General features: G+C 42.2%; 2 protein-coding genes across 3 annotated transcripts in view; both read right to left on the reverse strand.

The window, feature by feature from the left end:
• Positions 1-351: 351 nt before the first annotated feature.
• On the reverse strand, positions 352-13,061 carry LOC118385210 (developmentally-regulated GTP-binding protein 1). The gene is made up of 9 exons (XM_035772162.2): positions 12,820-13,061; positions 2,643-2,766; positions 2,326-2,501; positions 2,122-2,191; positions 1,831-2,000; positions 1,575-1,705; positions 1,200-1,367; positions 943-1,065; positions 352-677 (listed from the first exon to the last, which is right to left on the reverse strand). Exons 1-9 carry the CDS (start codon positions 12,856-12,858, stop codon positions 578-580), a joined length of 1,101 nt encoding a protein of 366 aa, XP_035628055.1. The 5' UTR covers positions 12,859-13,061; the 3' UTR covers positions 352-577.
• A 165-nt stretch (positions 13,062-13,226) lies between these two features.
• Positions 13,227-17,391, reverse strand: part of LOC118385209 (small conductance calcium-activated potassium channel protein 2-like) — a 34,507-nt gene continuing 30,342 nt past the window's right edge. The window contains exon 9 of one of the 2 annotated variants that reach the window (XM_035772160.2): positions 13,227-15,636. In XM_035772160.2, the coding sequence (XP_035628053.1) occupies positions 15,361-15,636 (276 nt within the window). In that variant the 3' untranslated portion in view covers positions 13,227-15,360. The remainder of the gene's footprint in view (positions 15,637-17,391) is intronic. The other variant, XM_035772161.2, reaches the window with a different exon arrangement.

Here is a 17,391-nt window from a genome sequence, read left to right on the forward strand (position 1 = left end):
TATATAAATCAGTGGCCGACAGGACTTTAAAGCCGTTGTATTGGACACCGTGAGACGGTGTCTGGGTAAGAGGTATGGCTTGACTTCCAGAGGAGATGGAGATAGAATACACCCACTGTGTTTTAGGATGTATTTCATAAGAACTGTCTCTCCAGTGAAAGTATAGACAGATGGAGCAGGACACACCCATGTCACTTGGACAGGATTTGGATGCATTTCATATGAAGGAAAATGTGAATGTTATGAAGTTATGTAAATTCAGATTTGTTCAACATGAATAACATTGCATCTTTCCAGGCATAAACCCAATGACCTTTATAATGATCTAAAATAAAAGACGATGACTCCATATTAAAAAGGTCAGTCATTTTTATGGCGTTTATTTGATATTATTTTTTGATTCAAGGCCTCTTCGATGGATCACATACGGGCGTAAATGAGGGAGGGAAATGTAACATTGACATTCATATCATTTTTATTTTCAGTTTGAAAATTCCAACATAAAATTGAGAACAACAAAGACAGATGTTCTCGTGGATATGCTTGGGGGTTCATGATGCAGAGAGTCAGGAGACTTTTACTTTTTCACCAGCTGGATTACATCCTCATCTTCCATGACATGGTCTTTTCCCACCTTCTGGGGGTTGTGTTTCACTGAAGCACCCCATACCAGAGCACTGAAAGGACAGGAAGACAGAGAGTTAGAAAAATGCCAGGCAGGTGCAACATTGTGTCATATGTGTCTGTGTGCTGTGCTCTCCCTTGTAGGGTAATTCTACCGTTATCATTGGACACCTAAGTGCATTTGGTGATTTTTAAATGTTTTAAGGACATTATTTCTTACGGATTGTTGCTTTAATCGGTTAAATACTGGGGCGGGTATACCTCAGTCTTTTCCAAAACATTAGCACAAAAGCCATTAGCTAATAGTATAGTACTCACTATTTTAATTCTTTGAGGAGGCTTTTATGAATCTTCAGACAGAAGTCCTCCACTGCAGTATGTTCAGTAGGTAGAACGACTGGAGATGTGTAGTCAGGAAGCTGGCCTTTGGGTTTGGTGTATCTGGGGGACAACACATTCAAATCATTTATTAATTTAGACACAAAACACACATTTATCCAAGCAGTGTAATATGGATTCCAATAACCCTATATGTCTCTTCTAGGGGCTGTTAGGTTGAGAGAGCGCCTCCTTACATGCGCACTAGGTGCAGGTAGTCCCACATCTTCTCCAGTAGGTCATCAAAGTTCCAGCGGGAATGGGCAGAGATGGGCACACAGTGGGGTACCTTGTAGATGATGTCCAGCTCTTCAATGGAGATCTGGTCGATTTTGTTGAGCACATAAATACAGGGGATGTACACTCTGGTGGGATTAAACAGAGCATGTATGTCAACAGGTCTGTGGGGGAACGCTGACCATACTTTGGAATGGGGTATAGAAGTCTTTTTGGCTAAGGGGTATAGGTCAGACCCAATTCTAGATGAATGGAGGATTATGTCAGAAAAACATTAATTCCTGCTTAATCAGGAAGATTACATCCCTGAGTTTGTAAAGTGCTCAGCTGCTTACCGGTTTCCCTCCACCACGTCGATGAGGTCATCGGCAGTGGAGTCGCTGCGCAGGGTGATGTCAGCGTTGTGGATCTTGTACTCGGCCAGGATGCTCTTCACTGCGTCACCGTCCAGCTCACTCTGTGGACACTGGAGAGAAGGAGAGAGACAGGAATAACACCAGAGTAAGCCAGCTCTAAAAAGAGACAGAGACACAAGAGAGAAATGGGGACAGATTGAGCTGGACGTGAAACCTTTGTGTTAAACACACGTACTGTGACGGTGAAGTTGATGCCTCCTTTGTCCTTCTTCTTGAAGCCGATGTTGGGCGGCTGCTTGTTGAGGCGGATTCCGAAACCCTCCAGCTCGTGTTCAATCAGCTTCTTGTGGCCCAGAGGCTTCAGAACATCCAACACTATGAGGATCAGGTTGCAGGTCCGAGCCACTGGGAAGAGAAAGACCACAGTAACAAACTACCTTCAAGGTATGTGAGTGTGGCACATGTGTGCTCTAAACTATCACATGTAGTTTGTGTATGGTTCTGATGCTTCACTGATGGTTATCACCTGCGATGACCTGTCGTCCTCTGCCCTTGCCATCTTTGGCCCCCTCGATGATACCTGGAAGATCCAGGAGCTTGGAGACACAAAAGTAGAATACGCATCCTAATACTAAAACATCTTAAATAGAAAAATAAACACAATTGTTACAGATTGGCCTCTGTTGGCCTTAAGGTGCCGTGTGAAAGGTACAAGACGCATGTAAAGTACCTGTATTTTGGCACCCTTGTAGCGGATCACTCCTGGTACTGTGGTGAGGGTGGTAAACTCATAGGCCGCCACCTCTGAGTACACCCCTGCCAGGTTACTTAGTAAAGTAGACTTGCCCACTGAGGGGAAGCCTACAAACCCGATACGGGCGTCACCTGTTTTTGCCACATCAAAGCCTATACAACAGAGTGACACATTAGTATTCATTACAATGTGACATGAGCTTGTAAATCTCAACTTGCTACATCTCCACTGCACTGTTGTGTTGCAAAGGGACACATTCTAAAAGTGAACGATGATCAGGAGTCAGGACTCACCTTCCCCTGTGCCTCCTCCACTGCCTCCCTTTGGTGTGATAAGTTCTCTCCTCATCTTGGCCAGGCGAGCTTTGAGCAGCCCCAAGTGGTTAGATGTGGCTTTGTTCTTCTGAGTCCGAGCCATCTACCCAACACAGAAAGGATGCTTTAATCCATTCATATTCTACACAATACAACAAATCGGGACTAGAATATTAGCTAGGCCTACTTGTTCAGAGCCAAGTTGTGTGATGGCTGGATTTCGACTGATCACTAATAAAGAAAACATATTGTCATCATGACACCAACACTACCATTACACTTGTTTATACTGAGCTGCACTGAGGTCGGAACGTAATCATGGTTGCATTAAGACACCGTGGTGCCGGCGCGATACATGGGTCGAAAAACGTACCTCAATGCAGGGATGGGATATGCCACTGTAGTGCAAATTTGACCTTTATCCACTTTAAATACTACCATTATATATATATATACTCACACACACACACACACAACCGTTCAAAAGTTTGGGGTCACTTTGAAATTTCCTTGTTTTTGAAAGAAAAGTAAATACATTTTATGTTATTTAAATGGACAAAAAATGTATCAGAAATACAGTGTAGACATTGTTAATGTTGTAAATGACTATTGGCTGGAAACAGCTGACTTTTTTAATGGAATATCTACATAGGCGTACAGAGGCCCATTATCAGCAGCCATCACTCCTGTGTTCCAATGGCACGTGTGTGGACGAGCGGTTTGCTAATGTCAACGTTGTGAACAGAGTGCCACATGGTTGCAGTGGGGTTATGGTATGGGCATGCATAGACTACGGACAACAAACACAATTGCATTTTATCGATGGCAATTTGAATGCACAAGATCCTGAGGTCTATTGTCGTGCCATTCATCCACCTCCATAACTTTATGTTTCAGCATGATACTGCTGGGCGGCAGGGGAGCCCAGTGGTTAGAGCGTTGGGCTAGTAACCGAAAGGTTGCAAGTTCAAATCCCCGAGCTGACACGATACAATTCTGTCGTTCTGCCCCTGAACAAGGCCCTGTTCCTAGGCCGTCATTGAAAATAAGAATTTGTTCTTAACTGACTTGCCTAGTTAAATAAAGGTTAAAAAAATGCATGGCCCCATTTTGCAAGGATCTGTACACAGTTCCTGGAAGCTAAAAATGTCCCAGTTCTTCCATGGCCGGCATACTTACCAGACATGTCACGCATTGAGCAAGTTTGGGATGCTCTGCACAACAGTGTTATTCCAGTTCCGGCCAATATCCACAATCTTCGCACAGCCATTGAAGTTGAGTGGGACAACATTCCACAGGCCACAATCAATAGCCTGATCAGCTCTATGTGAAGGAGATGTGTCGCGCTGCATGAGGCAAATTGTAATGAATAGGGAGAAAAAGGAAAAAAACGCAGGGGGCGGCAGGTGTTTATTTAGCCTTCGCAGAAGGTAGGAACCGTGGTCACAGGCAGGGAAAAACATGCCTTTTCTATTAATATACTGTCAATACACCATATATACTTTATATATATACTTACTTTCTCTCATCTTTTTATATGTGTGTGTGTGTGTATATATATATACACACACACACACAGTGGGGCAAAAAAGTATTTAGTCAGCCACCAATTGTGCAACTTAAAAAGATGAGAGGCCTGTAATTTTCATCACAGGTACACTTCAACTATGACAGACAAAATGAGAAAAAAAAATCCAGAAAATAACATTGTAGGATTTTTAATGAATGTATTTGCAAATTATGGTGGAAAATAAGTATTTTGTCACCTACAAACAAGCAAGATTTCTGGCTCTCACAGACCTGTAACTTCTTCTTTAAGAGGCTCCTCTGTCCTCCACTTGTTACCTGCATTAATGGCACCTGTTTGAACTTGTTATCAGTATAAAAGACACCTGTCCCCAACCTCAAACAGTCACACTCCAAACTCCACTATGGCCAAGACCAAAGAGCTGTCAAAGGACACCGGAAACAAAATTGTAGACCTGCACCAGGCTGGGAAGACTGCATCAGCAATAGGTAAGCAGCTTGGTTTGAAGAAATCAACTGTGGGAGCAATTATTAGGAAATGGAAGACATACAAGACCACTGATAATCTCCCTCGACCTGGGGCTCCACGCAAGATCTCACCCTGTGGGGTCAAAATGATCACAAGAACTGTGAGCAAAAATCCCAGAACCACACGGGGGGACCTAGTGAATGACCTGCAGAGAACTGGGACCAAAGTAACAAAGCCTACCATCAGTAACGCACTACGCCGCCAGGGACTCAAATCCTGCAGTGCCAGACGTGTCCCCCTGCTTAAGCCAGTACATGTCCAGGCCCCTCTGAAGTTTGCTAGAGAGCATTTGGATGATCCAGAAGAAGATTGGGAGAATGTTATATGGTCAGGTGAAACCAAAATATAACTTTTTGGTAAAAACTCAACTCGTTGTGTTTGGAGGACAAAGAATGCTGAGTTGCATCCAAAGAACACCATACCTACTGTGAAGCATGGGGGTGGAAACATAATTTATTTAACCAGGTAGGCTAGTTGAGAACAAGTTCTCATTTACAACTGCGACCTGGCCAAGATAAAGCATAGCAGTGTGAACAGAAAACAACATAGTTACACATGGAGTAAACAATTAACAAGTCAATAACACAGTAGAAAAAAAAGAAAAAAATAGTCTATTTACATTGTGTGCAAAAGGCATGAGGAGGTAGGCGAATAATTGAGTGATAAATGATCAGATGGTCATGTACAGGTAGAGATACTGGTGTGCAAAAGAGCAGAAAAGTAAATAAATATAAACAGTATGGGGATGAGGTAGGTAAATTGGGTGGGCTATTTACCGATAGACTATGTACAGCTGCAGTGATCGGTTCGCTGCTCAGATTGCAGATGTTTAAAGTTGGTGAGGGAGATAAAAGTCTCCAACTTCAGCGATTTTTGCAATTAGTTTCAGTCACAGGCAGCAGAGAACTGGAACGAAAGGTGGCCAAATGAGGTGTTGGCTTTAGGGATGATCAGTGAGATACACTTGCTGGAGCGCGTGCTATGGGTGGGTGTTGCCATCGTGACCAGTGAACTGAGATAAGGCGGAGCTTTACCTAGCATGGACTTGAAGATGACCTGGAGCCAGTGGGTCTGGTGACGAATATGTAGCGAGGGCCAGCCGACTAGAGCATACAGGTCGCAGTGGTAGGTGGTATAAGGTGCTTTAGTAACAAAATGGATGGCACTGTGAAACTGCATCCAGTTTGCTGAGTAGAGTATTGGAAGCTATTTTGTAGATGACATCGCCGAAGTCGAGGATCGGTAGGATAGTCAGTTTTACTAGGGTAAGTTTGGCGGCGTGAGTGAAGGAGGCTTTGTTGCGGAATAGAAAGCCGACTCTAGATTTGATTTTAGATTGGAGATGTTTGATATGAGTCTGGAAGGAGAGTTTACAGTCTAGCCAGACACCTAGGTACTTATAGATGTCCACATATTCTAGGTCGGAACCATCCAGGGTGGTGATGCTCGTCGGGCATGCGGGTGCAGGCAGCGAACGGTTGAAAAGCATGCATTTGGTTTTTACTGGCGTTTAAGAGCAGTTGGAGGCCACGGAAGGAGTGTTGTATGGCATTGAAGCTCGTTTGGAGGTTAGATAGCACAGTGTCCAAGGAAGGGCCAGAAGTATACAGAATGTTGTCGTCTGCGTAGAGGTGGATCAGGGAATTGCCTGCAGCAAGAGCAACATCATTGATATATACAGAGAAAAGAGTCGGCCCGAGAATTGAACCCTGTGGCACCCCCATAGAGACTGCCAGAGGACCGGACAACATGCCCTCCGATTTGACACACTGAACTCTGTCTGCAAAGTAGTTGGTGAACCAGGCAAGGCAGTCATTAGAAAAACTGAGGCTACTGAGTCTGCTGATAAGAATATGGTGATTGACAGAGTCGAAAGCCTTGGCCATGTCGATGAAGACGGCTGCACGGTACTGTCTTTTATCGATGGCGGTTATGATATCGTTTAGTACCTTGAAGATGAAACGAGTCTTTCAGCATGACAATGATCCCAAACACACCGCCCGGACAACGAAGGAGTGGCTTCATAAGAAGCATTTCAAGGTCCTGGAGTGGCCTAGCCAGTCTCCAGATCTCAACCCCATAGAAAATCTTTGGAGTGAGTTGAAAGTCCGTGTTGCCCAGCAACAGCCCCAAAACGTCACTGCTCTAGAGGAGATCTGCATGGAGGAATGGGCCAAAATACCAGCAACAGTGTGTGAAAACCTTGTGAAGACTTACAGAAAACGTTTGACCTCTGTCATTGCCAACAAAGGGTATATAACAAAGTATTGAGATAAACTTTTGTTATTGACCAAATATTTATTTTCCACCATAATTTGCAAATAAATTCATTAAAAATCCTACAAATGTGATTTTCTGGATTTTTTCCCCTCATTTTGTCTGTCATAGTTGAAGTGCCCCTATGATGAAAATTACAGGCTTCGTCTTTTTAAGTGGGAGAACTTGCACAATTGGTGGCTGACTAAATACTTTTTTGCCCCACTGTACATACGATCCCCTTGCCTCCAGAACAGACTGAATTATTCAGGGTATTCCACAAGGTGTCGGAAACGTTCCACAGGGATGTTGGTCCATGCTGAAGCAATGGCATCACGCAGTTGCTGCAGATTGGACGGCAGTACATTCATGCTGCGATCAGCCGGTTCCATCTCATCTCAAAGATGCTCTATTGGGTTGAGGTCTGGGGACTGTGCAGGCCACTCAAGTAAACAAAACTTACTGTCATGTTCCAGGCAATGTTTTTCCACTTCTCAATTCTCCAGTGTTGGTGATCACGTGCCCACTGGAGCCGCTAGGAGCTGATAGGAGTGGAACCCGCTATGGTCATCTGCTGCAATAGCCCATCCGTGACAAGGATCAACGAGTTGTGCGTTCTGTACACCACTATTGTACTAAGCTGTTATTTGTCTGTTTGTGGCCGCCTGCTCGCTTGCATGATTTTTGCCATTCTCCTTCGACCGCTCTCATCCATTTCTGAGATACTGGATCTGGCGAGCTTGGCACTGACGATCATACCACACTCAAAGTCGCTTAGGTCACTCGTTTTGCTGATTCTGCCTGCTTCACATAACAAGCCACATGATCCATTTGTGATTTTTATATATATATATTTTTTTTACCTTTATTTAACTTGGCAAGTCAGTGAAGGACAAATTCTTATTTTCAATGACAGCCTAGGAACAGTGGGTTAACTGCCTTGTTCAGGGGCAGAATGACAGTTTTTTACCTTGTCAGCTTGGGGATTCGATCTTGCAACCTTTCGGTTACTAGTCCATTGCTCTAACCACTAGGCTACCTGCCACTCCACAATGGGGCGGTGTACGCAATAAACTGGCCGGTATACAAAACATTCCAAACACCTTTATTTCCATGGCAGACTGACCAGGAGAAAGCTATGATCCCTTATTGATGTCACCTGTGAAATCCACTTCAATCAGTGCAGATGGAGGGAGGAGACTGGTTAAAGAAGGATTTTCAAGCATTGAGACATGTGTATGTGTGCCATTTGGTGAATGGTCAAGACACAAGATTAAAGTGCCTCTGAATGGGGTATGGTAGTACTGTAGGTGCCAGGCACACCGGTTTGAGTGTACCAAGAACTGCAACGCTGCTTGGTTTTTACGCTAAACAGTTTCATGTGTGTATCAAGAATGGTCCACCACCCAAAGGACATCCAGCCAACTTGACACAACCATGGGAAGCATTGGAGTCAACATGGGCCTGAATCCCTGTGGAACACTTTTGACACCTTGCAGTGTCCATGCCATCACGAATTGAGGCTGTTCTGAGGACAAAAGGGGTGTTGCTAATGTTTTGTACACTCAGTGTATATCTATTTATGTTCCGGACTCTGACATTGCTCATTCTTGGATTATGTGCGTATTACTGCACTGTTGGAGCTAGAAACACAAGCATTTTGTTGCACCTGCAACATCTTCAAATCTGTGTACGTGACCAATAAAATTTGAATAGATTGAAAGAAATTTGCAGTACAGTGGCATGTCCTATCCCTGCATTGAGGTACATTTTCCAACCCATATCTTGACCACACAAATAATGTAACCATGATTGCGTTCCGAACCCAGTGCAGATTGTCATGTAAAAATCTTCCCAGCATGAAATAGTTCTCAATCGTTCTGACATCATGCAGTAAAATGTCTCCCAGGGTGAACATTTCCCCCCTTCGATAATTGCACGCGCATCTCTTTATGTGGATGGCTGAGATTGTTTCTCTCACATCGTCCCTCAACAACGAAAAACTGTTCTGTGGGCACGCGCATTTGCTTCACACATCTGCCAATCAATGGTGGCCAGGAGTATTGACTCTGACCAATCAGAAGCTTGTGAAGTGTGAGGTCAGCATATAAATACCCAAACTTGCGCGTCAAAGTGCTGAGGGTTGATTTGAGGAGAGATTTAAAATAAAAAAATTTACATTTTAATTTTTAAAAATTACATTATTTTTATAAATATATATTTATACACTGCTCAAAAAAATTAAGGGAACACTAAAATAACACATCCTAGATCTGAATGAATGAAATATTCTTATGAAATACTTTTTTCTTTACATAGTTGAATGTGCTGACAACAAAATCACACAAAAATGATCAATGGAAATCAAATGGATCAACTCCACCCACGTACCTGTATGATCTCCCTACAACGCCAGGGCATGCTCCTGATGAGGTGGCGGATGGTCTCCTGAGGGATCTCCTCCCAGACCTGGACTAAAGCATCCGCCAACTCCTGGACAGTCTGTAGTGCAACGTGGCGTTGGTGGATGGAGCGAGACATGATGTCCCAGATGTGCTCAATTGGATTCAGGTCTGGGGAACGGGCAGGCCAGTCCATAGCATCAATGCCTTCCTCTTGCAGGAACTGCTGACACACTCCAGCCACATGAGGTCTAGCATTGTCTTGCATTAGAAGGAACCCAGGGCCAACCGCACCAGCATATGGTCTCACAAGGGGTCTGAGGATCTCATCTTGATACCTAATGGCAGTCAGGCTACCTCTGGCGAGCACATGGAGGGCTGGGTGGCCCCCAAAGAAATGCCACCCCACACCATGACTGACCCACCGCCAAACCGGTCATGCTGGAGGATGTTGCAGGCAGCAGAACGTTCTCCACAGCGTCTCCAGACTGTCACATCTGTCACATGTGCTCAGTGTGAACCTGCTTTCATCTGTGAAGAGCATAGGGCGCCAGTGGCGAATTTGCCAATCTTGGTGTTCTCTGGCAAATGCCAAACGTCCTGCACGGTGTTGGGCTGTAAGCACACCCCCCACCTGTGGACGTCGGGCCCTCATACCACCCTCATGGAGTCTGTTTCTGACCGTTTGAGCAGACACATGCACATTTGTGGCCTGCTGGAGGTCATTTTGCAGGGCTCTGGCAGTGCTCCTCCTTGCACAAAGGCGGAGGTAGCGGTCCTGCTGCTGGGCCTCCTCCACATCTCCTGATGTACTGGCCTGTCTCCTGGTAGCGCCTCCATGCTCTGGACACTACGCTGACAGACACAGCAAACCTTCTTGCCACAGCTCGCATTGATGTGCCATCCTGGATGAGCTGCACTACCTGAGCCACTTGTGTGGGTTGTAGACTCCGTCTCATGCTACCACTAGAGTGAAAGCACCGCCAGCATTCAAGTGACCAAAACATCAGCCAGGAAGCATAGGAACTGAGAAGTGGTCACCACCTGCAGAACCACTCCTTTATTGGGGGTGTCTTGCTAATTTCCTATAATTTCCACCTGTTGTCTATTCCATTTGCACAACAGCATGTGAAATGTATTGTCAATCAGTGTTGCTTCCTAAGTGGACAGTTTGATTTCACAGAAGTGTGATTGACTTGGAGTTACATTGTGTTGTTTAAGTGTTCCCTTTATTTTTTTGAGCAGTGTATATATTTTTTAAATAGATTGCAAAGACTTGGGAGCTACGGTTTCGATTTACAGTGCCTGTTTGTTCGTTAGCTATACATACAAGTTAAAACAGCACACCTCTGAGAACAAGCCATCTTGACCAGTTTACCGCTAATTCTGCTAGCTAAATCAAAGAGAAACATCTGCACCAGTTTAGCCATCCACACAGACGTGTGTGAAATTATTTCACACTGTGAACATTTTTACAACAACGTTACAATCAGAACGATTGGGAACAATTTCAGGCTGGGAAAATTTTTACATGACACAGGTCAGTGTGAACAAGTAACCAAATATTTTTTATAACTAACCAAAGACAGACCACTGCCTGTCATTTCCAGAACAAGCAAGGTGGGCAGAGCCAAGCGCAAGCTAGTGAGATCCTATTGGCACGTTCTAGCATGTGAGTCATTCCAATTTAAAAAATAAATAAATAAATAGGATTGACACACACTGTCTCCGATAAGATTAGCATTCCTGAAACATTATTTTGTTTGAATATTAAGCTAATTGATTGCGCTCAAATTTGCCATAATAGGTTTCATATAATCTTCAATAAATATAGTACCCAGCATCTGATTTGGGCCATAATTCTTCCTAACAATTAGTAAGACATGAGGAATCCAATAAAATTATAAAAAGGTCACCAAACACATATAGATGTTTTCTAATAATTGTATTGAAAAACATGACTTACAATGCAAAGGTTTATAATTGTATTATTTTATTAGGGTTGTGACAAGATTTTAGTCACTATCCCATTTCTCCATCAAAGTTTTGGGTTTGTAGGAAAAGTCTTCATATGAGAATTGCACCATACAGATAGCCCTCTCAGAGAGCTGCTATTTGTTGGACTTTTCAAGGAGAGTTGGGTTGACCACCACATTTATTTTCATCAGGAGCAAAAGATAATAGTTTTCTACACAAAGTTGCAAAGAAAATGTTGTGATCCCTTAAATAAACACAAGACAAGAAAAATTGATAGAAGGGTGTGGCGACAGTAGCAGGAAAAGCGGCATCTAGCGGGTAAAACATGCAAAAGGACTTCAATGGTTAATTTATCTAAACAGGGGGGACTAAAGATCATCAGATTCACATGAAATACATTACAAAGGACGAAGAAGCAATACTCCAAGCCGCATCTCCATACCAGTTGTTAGACATAGAAAACCGATTCTGTATACTGGTTGATGGGATGGTATTGGCGGGTTGGGGTTCTGGAGCTGGCCTTTGACTATTTTATTGGATTCCTCATGTCTTACTCAATGGTAGGAATACGTTTGGATTTAATCAGATGTTGGGTACTATATTTTGGAATATTATGTGAATCCTATAAATTAAAAGGGCCAATTTGGGTGAAATCAATTTTCTTAATTTCTCAGATCAAATTAAATTCACAAAAGCTAATCTTATGTTTCTAACTTAAGAAACAATTTCAGAACAATCTGACATGGTGGGTGGCATGGCTTGCTGAAATGACATGGAATGACCCATATATTTGCACGTGTGCCAATAACTCAATTTGCCCTTGCAGTCCAAAAAGAAACAAAAAATGAAAACTATGGCAAAGGGTAAAGTCTACAAAAACTTTGTCCATAACAGTTTACGGGTTTGGGAACAGGAAACTGTATTGAGATCAAATGTTTCATCGATGAGAAAATGAGCAGAATTTCGGTCAAAATCTATCTTCTCCCACTGCCGGCCACAGCTGGACTTCCTCTTGTCACCATATTTGGTGGTGAGTGGAAACGCCAACCAAATGCTTCGGATTTACACATCCGGTCAAACATCTGGCTCACTGTTCCATCTGTGGCGTAAAGGTAAGGTTGGTATCTTCAGACAACTAGTTACCCTGCCAATAATAACACATAGCCAGCTAAAGTTAACTACTGTAGCCAACTACGTTAGAATCATAGACTAACGTAGAGTTGAGAATTCTTAGCAAAATAACACCCAGCTATGCGCAGACTCGGTGTCTGCCATCATATTATGTTATATAATATATTTTTTTTGTTGGGGGGGGTCCATTGTAACGCTACATCCTCAATTGGCCAAGTTAACTTTAGCCATAGTAGCTATAGTTGCTAGCTCCCTTAACGTTAGTCAAGTGGCCAAGCGAAAACGTGAATCACAACTAACGTCAGCGAGCATTCGCTACCGTTAGCTAACTTACCTCGGCCTCAATTTCTGCTATTTTGGCGAGTAAACTCATCTTGCAGCTGGTCCTTAGATGATATCACATAACGATTAAATCACGCAAGTATACAATGGCAAACTAGCCAAAGCTAACACTCATGTGTTCAACCTGCGGCTCTCGCTAGGAGGAAGAGGCAGCCGGCAAACCAAAGAAACTCGAGAGCAAACCGATAACTCAAAAAACGGCGACGCCGTTGGCGCTACCTACCGGAATTAAGTTGTTTGCAGGTTTATGTAAATTTGCTCACTTCCATGTAACAGCAATGACATACACTTTGCAGAAATTATGTAACACATTTCAGGTTTGCATTTGACAAATCAAACGAATGTATCTGACACTGCATAACTAATCACATTAAAAGGCTACTGCATGTTCTCTCTCAATTCAATTTCAATTCAAGGGGCTTTATTGGCATGGGAAACATATGTTTACATTGCCAAAGTAAGTGAAATAGATCATAAACAATACAAAATGTACAGTAAACATTACTTACAAAAGTTCCAAAATAATAAAGACATTTCAACTGTCATCTGTTTATATACAGTGTTGTAATGATGTGCAAATAGTTCATGTACAAAAGGGAAAATAAATAAACATAAATATAGGTTTTTATTTACAATGGTTTTGCAACAGGTCTCTCTCTCACCCCAGTCAAATGGTTTAGTATTAGTAATGCACACACATCTGGTAAATATGCTTTTTTTTTTTTTATTGTTTCATATTTTGTTTGCATACAGTACATAATATCTCAAAAGTTTCTATGTTGCTAAAATTTCTGGATTGACTGCCAATGTTTGAAAGCTCTAAAACCAGCAACAGTACATTCAACACTGTAGATGGGATTGAGCTTTTGGTTGGTTGGACAATGTCATTGCAGGAAGTTGACTAGATAAATGCCCACCGGATGATCCTGGCACACTCATCTAACTTCTGAAAACCTTGCAGAGGGAGGGTGCATATTGCCAAAATGTGTATAACTGGTGGAAGTTTACCTTTATGACTGGCTAGTGGCCAAGCTATTGCTGTTTTAAACAAAGGGACAAAGCTTTGTTGAAATCTAATTCTATAATCTTGAGCACCTACAATATTCCCCCCACAATTATATGTGTCAGAGAGAGGTTTTTTTTTTTGCAGTTAGGTTTTGACATTTTAGTGACCAGGCCCAGCCCTCTAATACAGTAAATTGCTATACCATCTTTTATACATTCCTTTTGAATTAACAATGTGTATTCCCAGGTATCTTAACCTTGGTCCTGGATGGTTTAATGGAAGATATGTTGAATATGCTGCATTTCACCTCAACCAATTAATGTTTTACATCATGTATTCTGTTCATATCTCTCCGTCATTATTTGTGTTGAAGAACGTATGCTGTAAGAGGTGTGCGGAGGTGTGCTTATCCTCATGAAAGTACAAAAATATGAATTTACTTTCAAAAGTGGCTACAGAGTTATTGGTTTGCATTGCATCCAACTATTGTTGCTCAGTTTGAGGCAAAAACCAGCATACATACTAAGTGCTTCCAGGACAAGGGTTGAGATATGTTGAGGAAAGAGCAAACTGTGTTTGTGATCATTGAAAGTATTCATTTCAGTAGCCTATCAGTTTTAAATTGAGGTCCCTTTGTGGTACATAGCATGAGGGCTTTGACTTGAGTCCTCTTCACTAATAATACAAATGAATTAATTAATTGACAATTGACCATAAGTCCATGCCCAAACATCTACATTTTTCTTATTTTAATGAGCAACACAGATTTATATCATACGTCAGTCAGCATTGAAGTGCAATGATTAAAAAGTAAGTGCAAGTACAGATTTAGATGCATTCATTTTGATAAGAGGATTCAATTGTTTGCAGTGTGGCCCAAAAAATAGTCATTCTACAGGGGCATTCTGCAAAAGAAAAAACTCCCTAGTTTGATGCTGTTTCTAACCTAAAATATATATTTCAAGCTCTATATGGTACCTCTGAGTGACAGTATGTGGGTGCATTCTTGTGCTGCCCTCTGTCTTCGTTTCAGTCATGTCCATGAAATAGCACTTTTTCCTCAATAAAAAGTATTACTGTAATGCTTGCTGATTGATAGGTCCCGTGATTTCTCAGCTTGCTTTAAGGAACACGGTAACTGAATCAAGCCAGCAAAAGCACAAAGTCCGTGAGAAGAAGCACTATTTTAGTGCATTATCTTCACACCCGGCCGGTAACCTTACTGTCCTAAAACTGGCTACCTCTGCATAGAGATGGAGTATAGTTCTGATCACAGCCCCCCATCGATAGGCCTAATAGTTTTTACTGAGGAAAGCATCATTTTCTATGGTCATGTCACCAGAGCAAGGATAACATCTTTTGAGGTAATAAAAATAAACAGCATCCCTTTTAAAATCCATTGTCCCAGTAGCTCGGATTCTGTCATCAGAATTTGGATAATACTTATTGAAACCATAAGGCTTTACAATAAATGCAACTTGGCCATATGATGGCAAAAGTCTTCTCTGTAGGTGTTCCCCTTGGACTCTAGCTGCTCTCGGAGGAGGTGGGTGGTGCAGTGGAGGATGACCTCCGTCTGGACACAGACTGCGATCGCTCAGGGCTGTGTTTGTTGTACGGCTGGAGCTGCACCTCCAAGAAGTCCCTGTGCTGCTGGCCGATGACCTGGCTGATGAGTCCTGGCAGGGCTTGCAGGTTCCCCAGCAAAGTCTCCAGCTTGGTCTCCAGCAGGGCGATCCTCTTCTCCATGTCCTCCCCTCTCTCGTTCAGGTCTGAGATCAGGTCATACATGATGTTCTGAGTCTGGAGGAGGAAAGACACTCAGTCATAGTAAGAGGGTGAGACCCTTACAGAGCATGGGGTGTTTTAGGCTAGAAGTTGCAGGCAATTGTAAAATTATTTGTTTTATTTACCTTATTTTGTATATTTTAATAACCTTTATTTACACAGGCAAGTCAGTAAATAAGAACAAATTCTTATTTACAATGGCAATCTGTCCAGAGCCATTTGAGGGGCAAATCCTAATTTTGTCACATTTTCACTTAGTCATGGATGTCAAAAGGCTAAGTGAAAGTTTGACTGAAATTGAAGTTATGAGTTGCCCCTTCGTTGAAAAGAACCAGCATGAAATGTATACTTCTTAAAAGGAACAGCTTGTGAATAATTTTATTATCAGTTGCATCATTCTAAGTATCTAATCATGCCACTGTTTCCCACTACAACACTAAACTGTTCCCTGGAGATGATTTTTTTCAGATTATTAGTCTGCCCTCCGTGGCAGAACTGAACTCAGTCTGCAGCTATTCTCAGTGCTACAAGACAACTGGCTCTGTCTTTTCAACCATCTTGAAAAAGTGTTAAGAAATATAATAAAACGTGTTTGGATACGGGCAATTCAAATTTCACAGATCTCCATCACAACAAACAAAACCTGATGCTGTAAATAAGCCAATAAAATATTACTTGATAACTTGCAGAGAAATTCTGCTGTATACACTTACTAACTTCTGGACCAGGAAGTTGATCTTCTTCCTCTCGACACATGGCATGTTACCAAACAGTGAGATATCCAGTTCCCGGGGGGCTGGAGATTGGGAGAGGGCTGCTGTGTACTGAGCTAATGTTCACTATGAGAACAATCGCTGCCAGCATGTGGCCAATGCCATCCATCCATCACTTACCTTGTCCTTTCCTCATTTGGGGTAGGAATAATGGGCTGGGTGGCTTGTTTAGAATCACAGCGATCCACCTCGGGCCAAAACAACACTGACAGCTTTTCACCACCCTGGCGCTCCAACTTGGGTGGGCAGATAGGGTTTCACTACGTTGCATCACTACCAGAGCCACTCATCACTTCCTATGATATTTTAAAAGGCAATTTCCACAGATGATCAAGGAAATTAGAATTGACATGGTTAGAGTCTTTACATTTATCTTGGAACTTTATGAAAATAAGGATGGAACCTTGAGGCAATAGCAAAATGCAACATTATGAGATGTAGAACTGCCTAAATTTGAGATTTTCTGGAGGTAACAAGTGAATTTTGGATAGACACCAATGAACTGACTCGAGTTTGCCTCAGTTAATCATGAAAAATTAAACTGAAAATTAATTAAATCTTTATAATACAGCACTAATAAAATAAAACCAGAACTCTGTCAAGAGTAGACTGGGACTGTAAGTATATTCAGTTAAGGCACAAAAACGCTTGTGTAAGCCTACACGACTGTGCATTGTGGGCTGATTTCAGACTCTGATTAAGCCGACTGGATGCAGGAAATTACCTGTGGGTATACATAGGCCTTTGATGTACTAAAACCCTGTTACTGTAATCCAATACCACAAGTAGCTGAAATTATAATGGCTCCAAACTCAGTAAAAAGACAAGTGTAGAAAATTACAATGAAAATCATAAAGAAAAATAATATCCTGCATTTTCAATAATAAAAGGCTTATTCAAGGTGAGGACAAATGCTGAAAAGGGAGTTTGATTCTCTTAACTGTAGGCCTACTACTGTATTAATATATTCTGACTCAAATGATAGCCTGCTTTATGT

This window comes from Oncorhynchus keta, chromosome 6 (genome assembly GCF_023373465.1).
Source record: "Oncorhynchus keta strain PuntledgeMale-10-30-2019 chromosome 6, Oket_V2, whole genome shotgun sequence".
In the NCBI taxonomy this organism is placed as follows: domain Eukaryota; kingdom Metazoa; phylum Chordata; class Actinopteri; order Salmoniformes; family Salmonidae; genus Oncorhynchus; species Oncorhynchus keta.

Excerpts from the sequence above, each read along its gene's own strand:
- LOC118385210 (XM_035772162.2), bottom strand. The coding sequence starts at position 12,858 with ATGAGTTTACTCGCCAAAATAGCAGAAATTGAGGCCGAG. Across the intron at positions 2,001-2,121 it reads AGGACGACAGGTCATCGCAG|TGGCTCGGACCTGCAACCTG; the intron begins GTGATAACCATC and ends TTCTCTTCCCAG. Across the intron at positions 1,066-1,199 it reads TACCTGCACCTAGTGCGCAT|ATACACCAAACCCAAAGGCC; the intron begins GTAAGGAGGCGC and ends GTTGTCCCCCAG.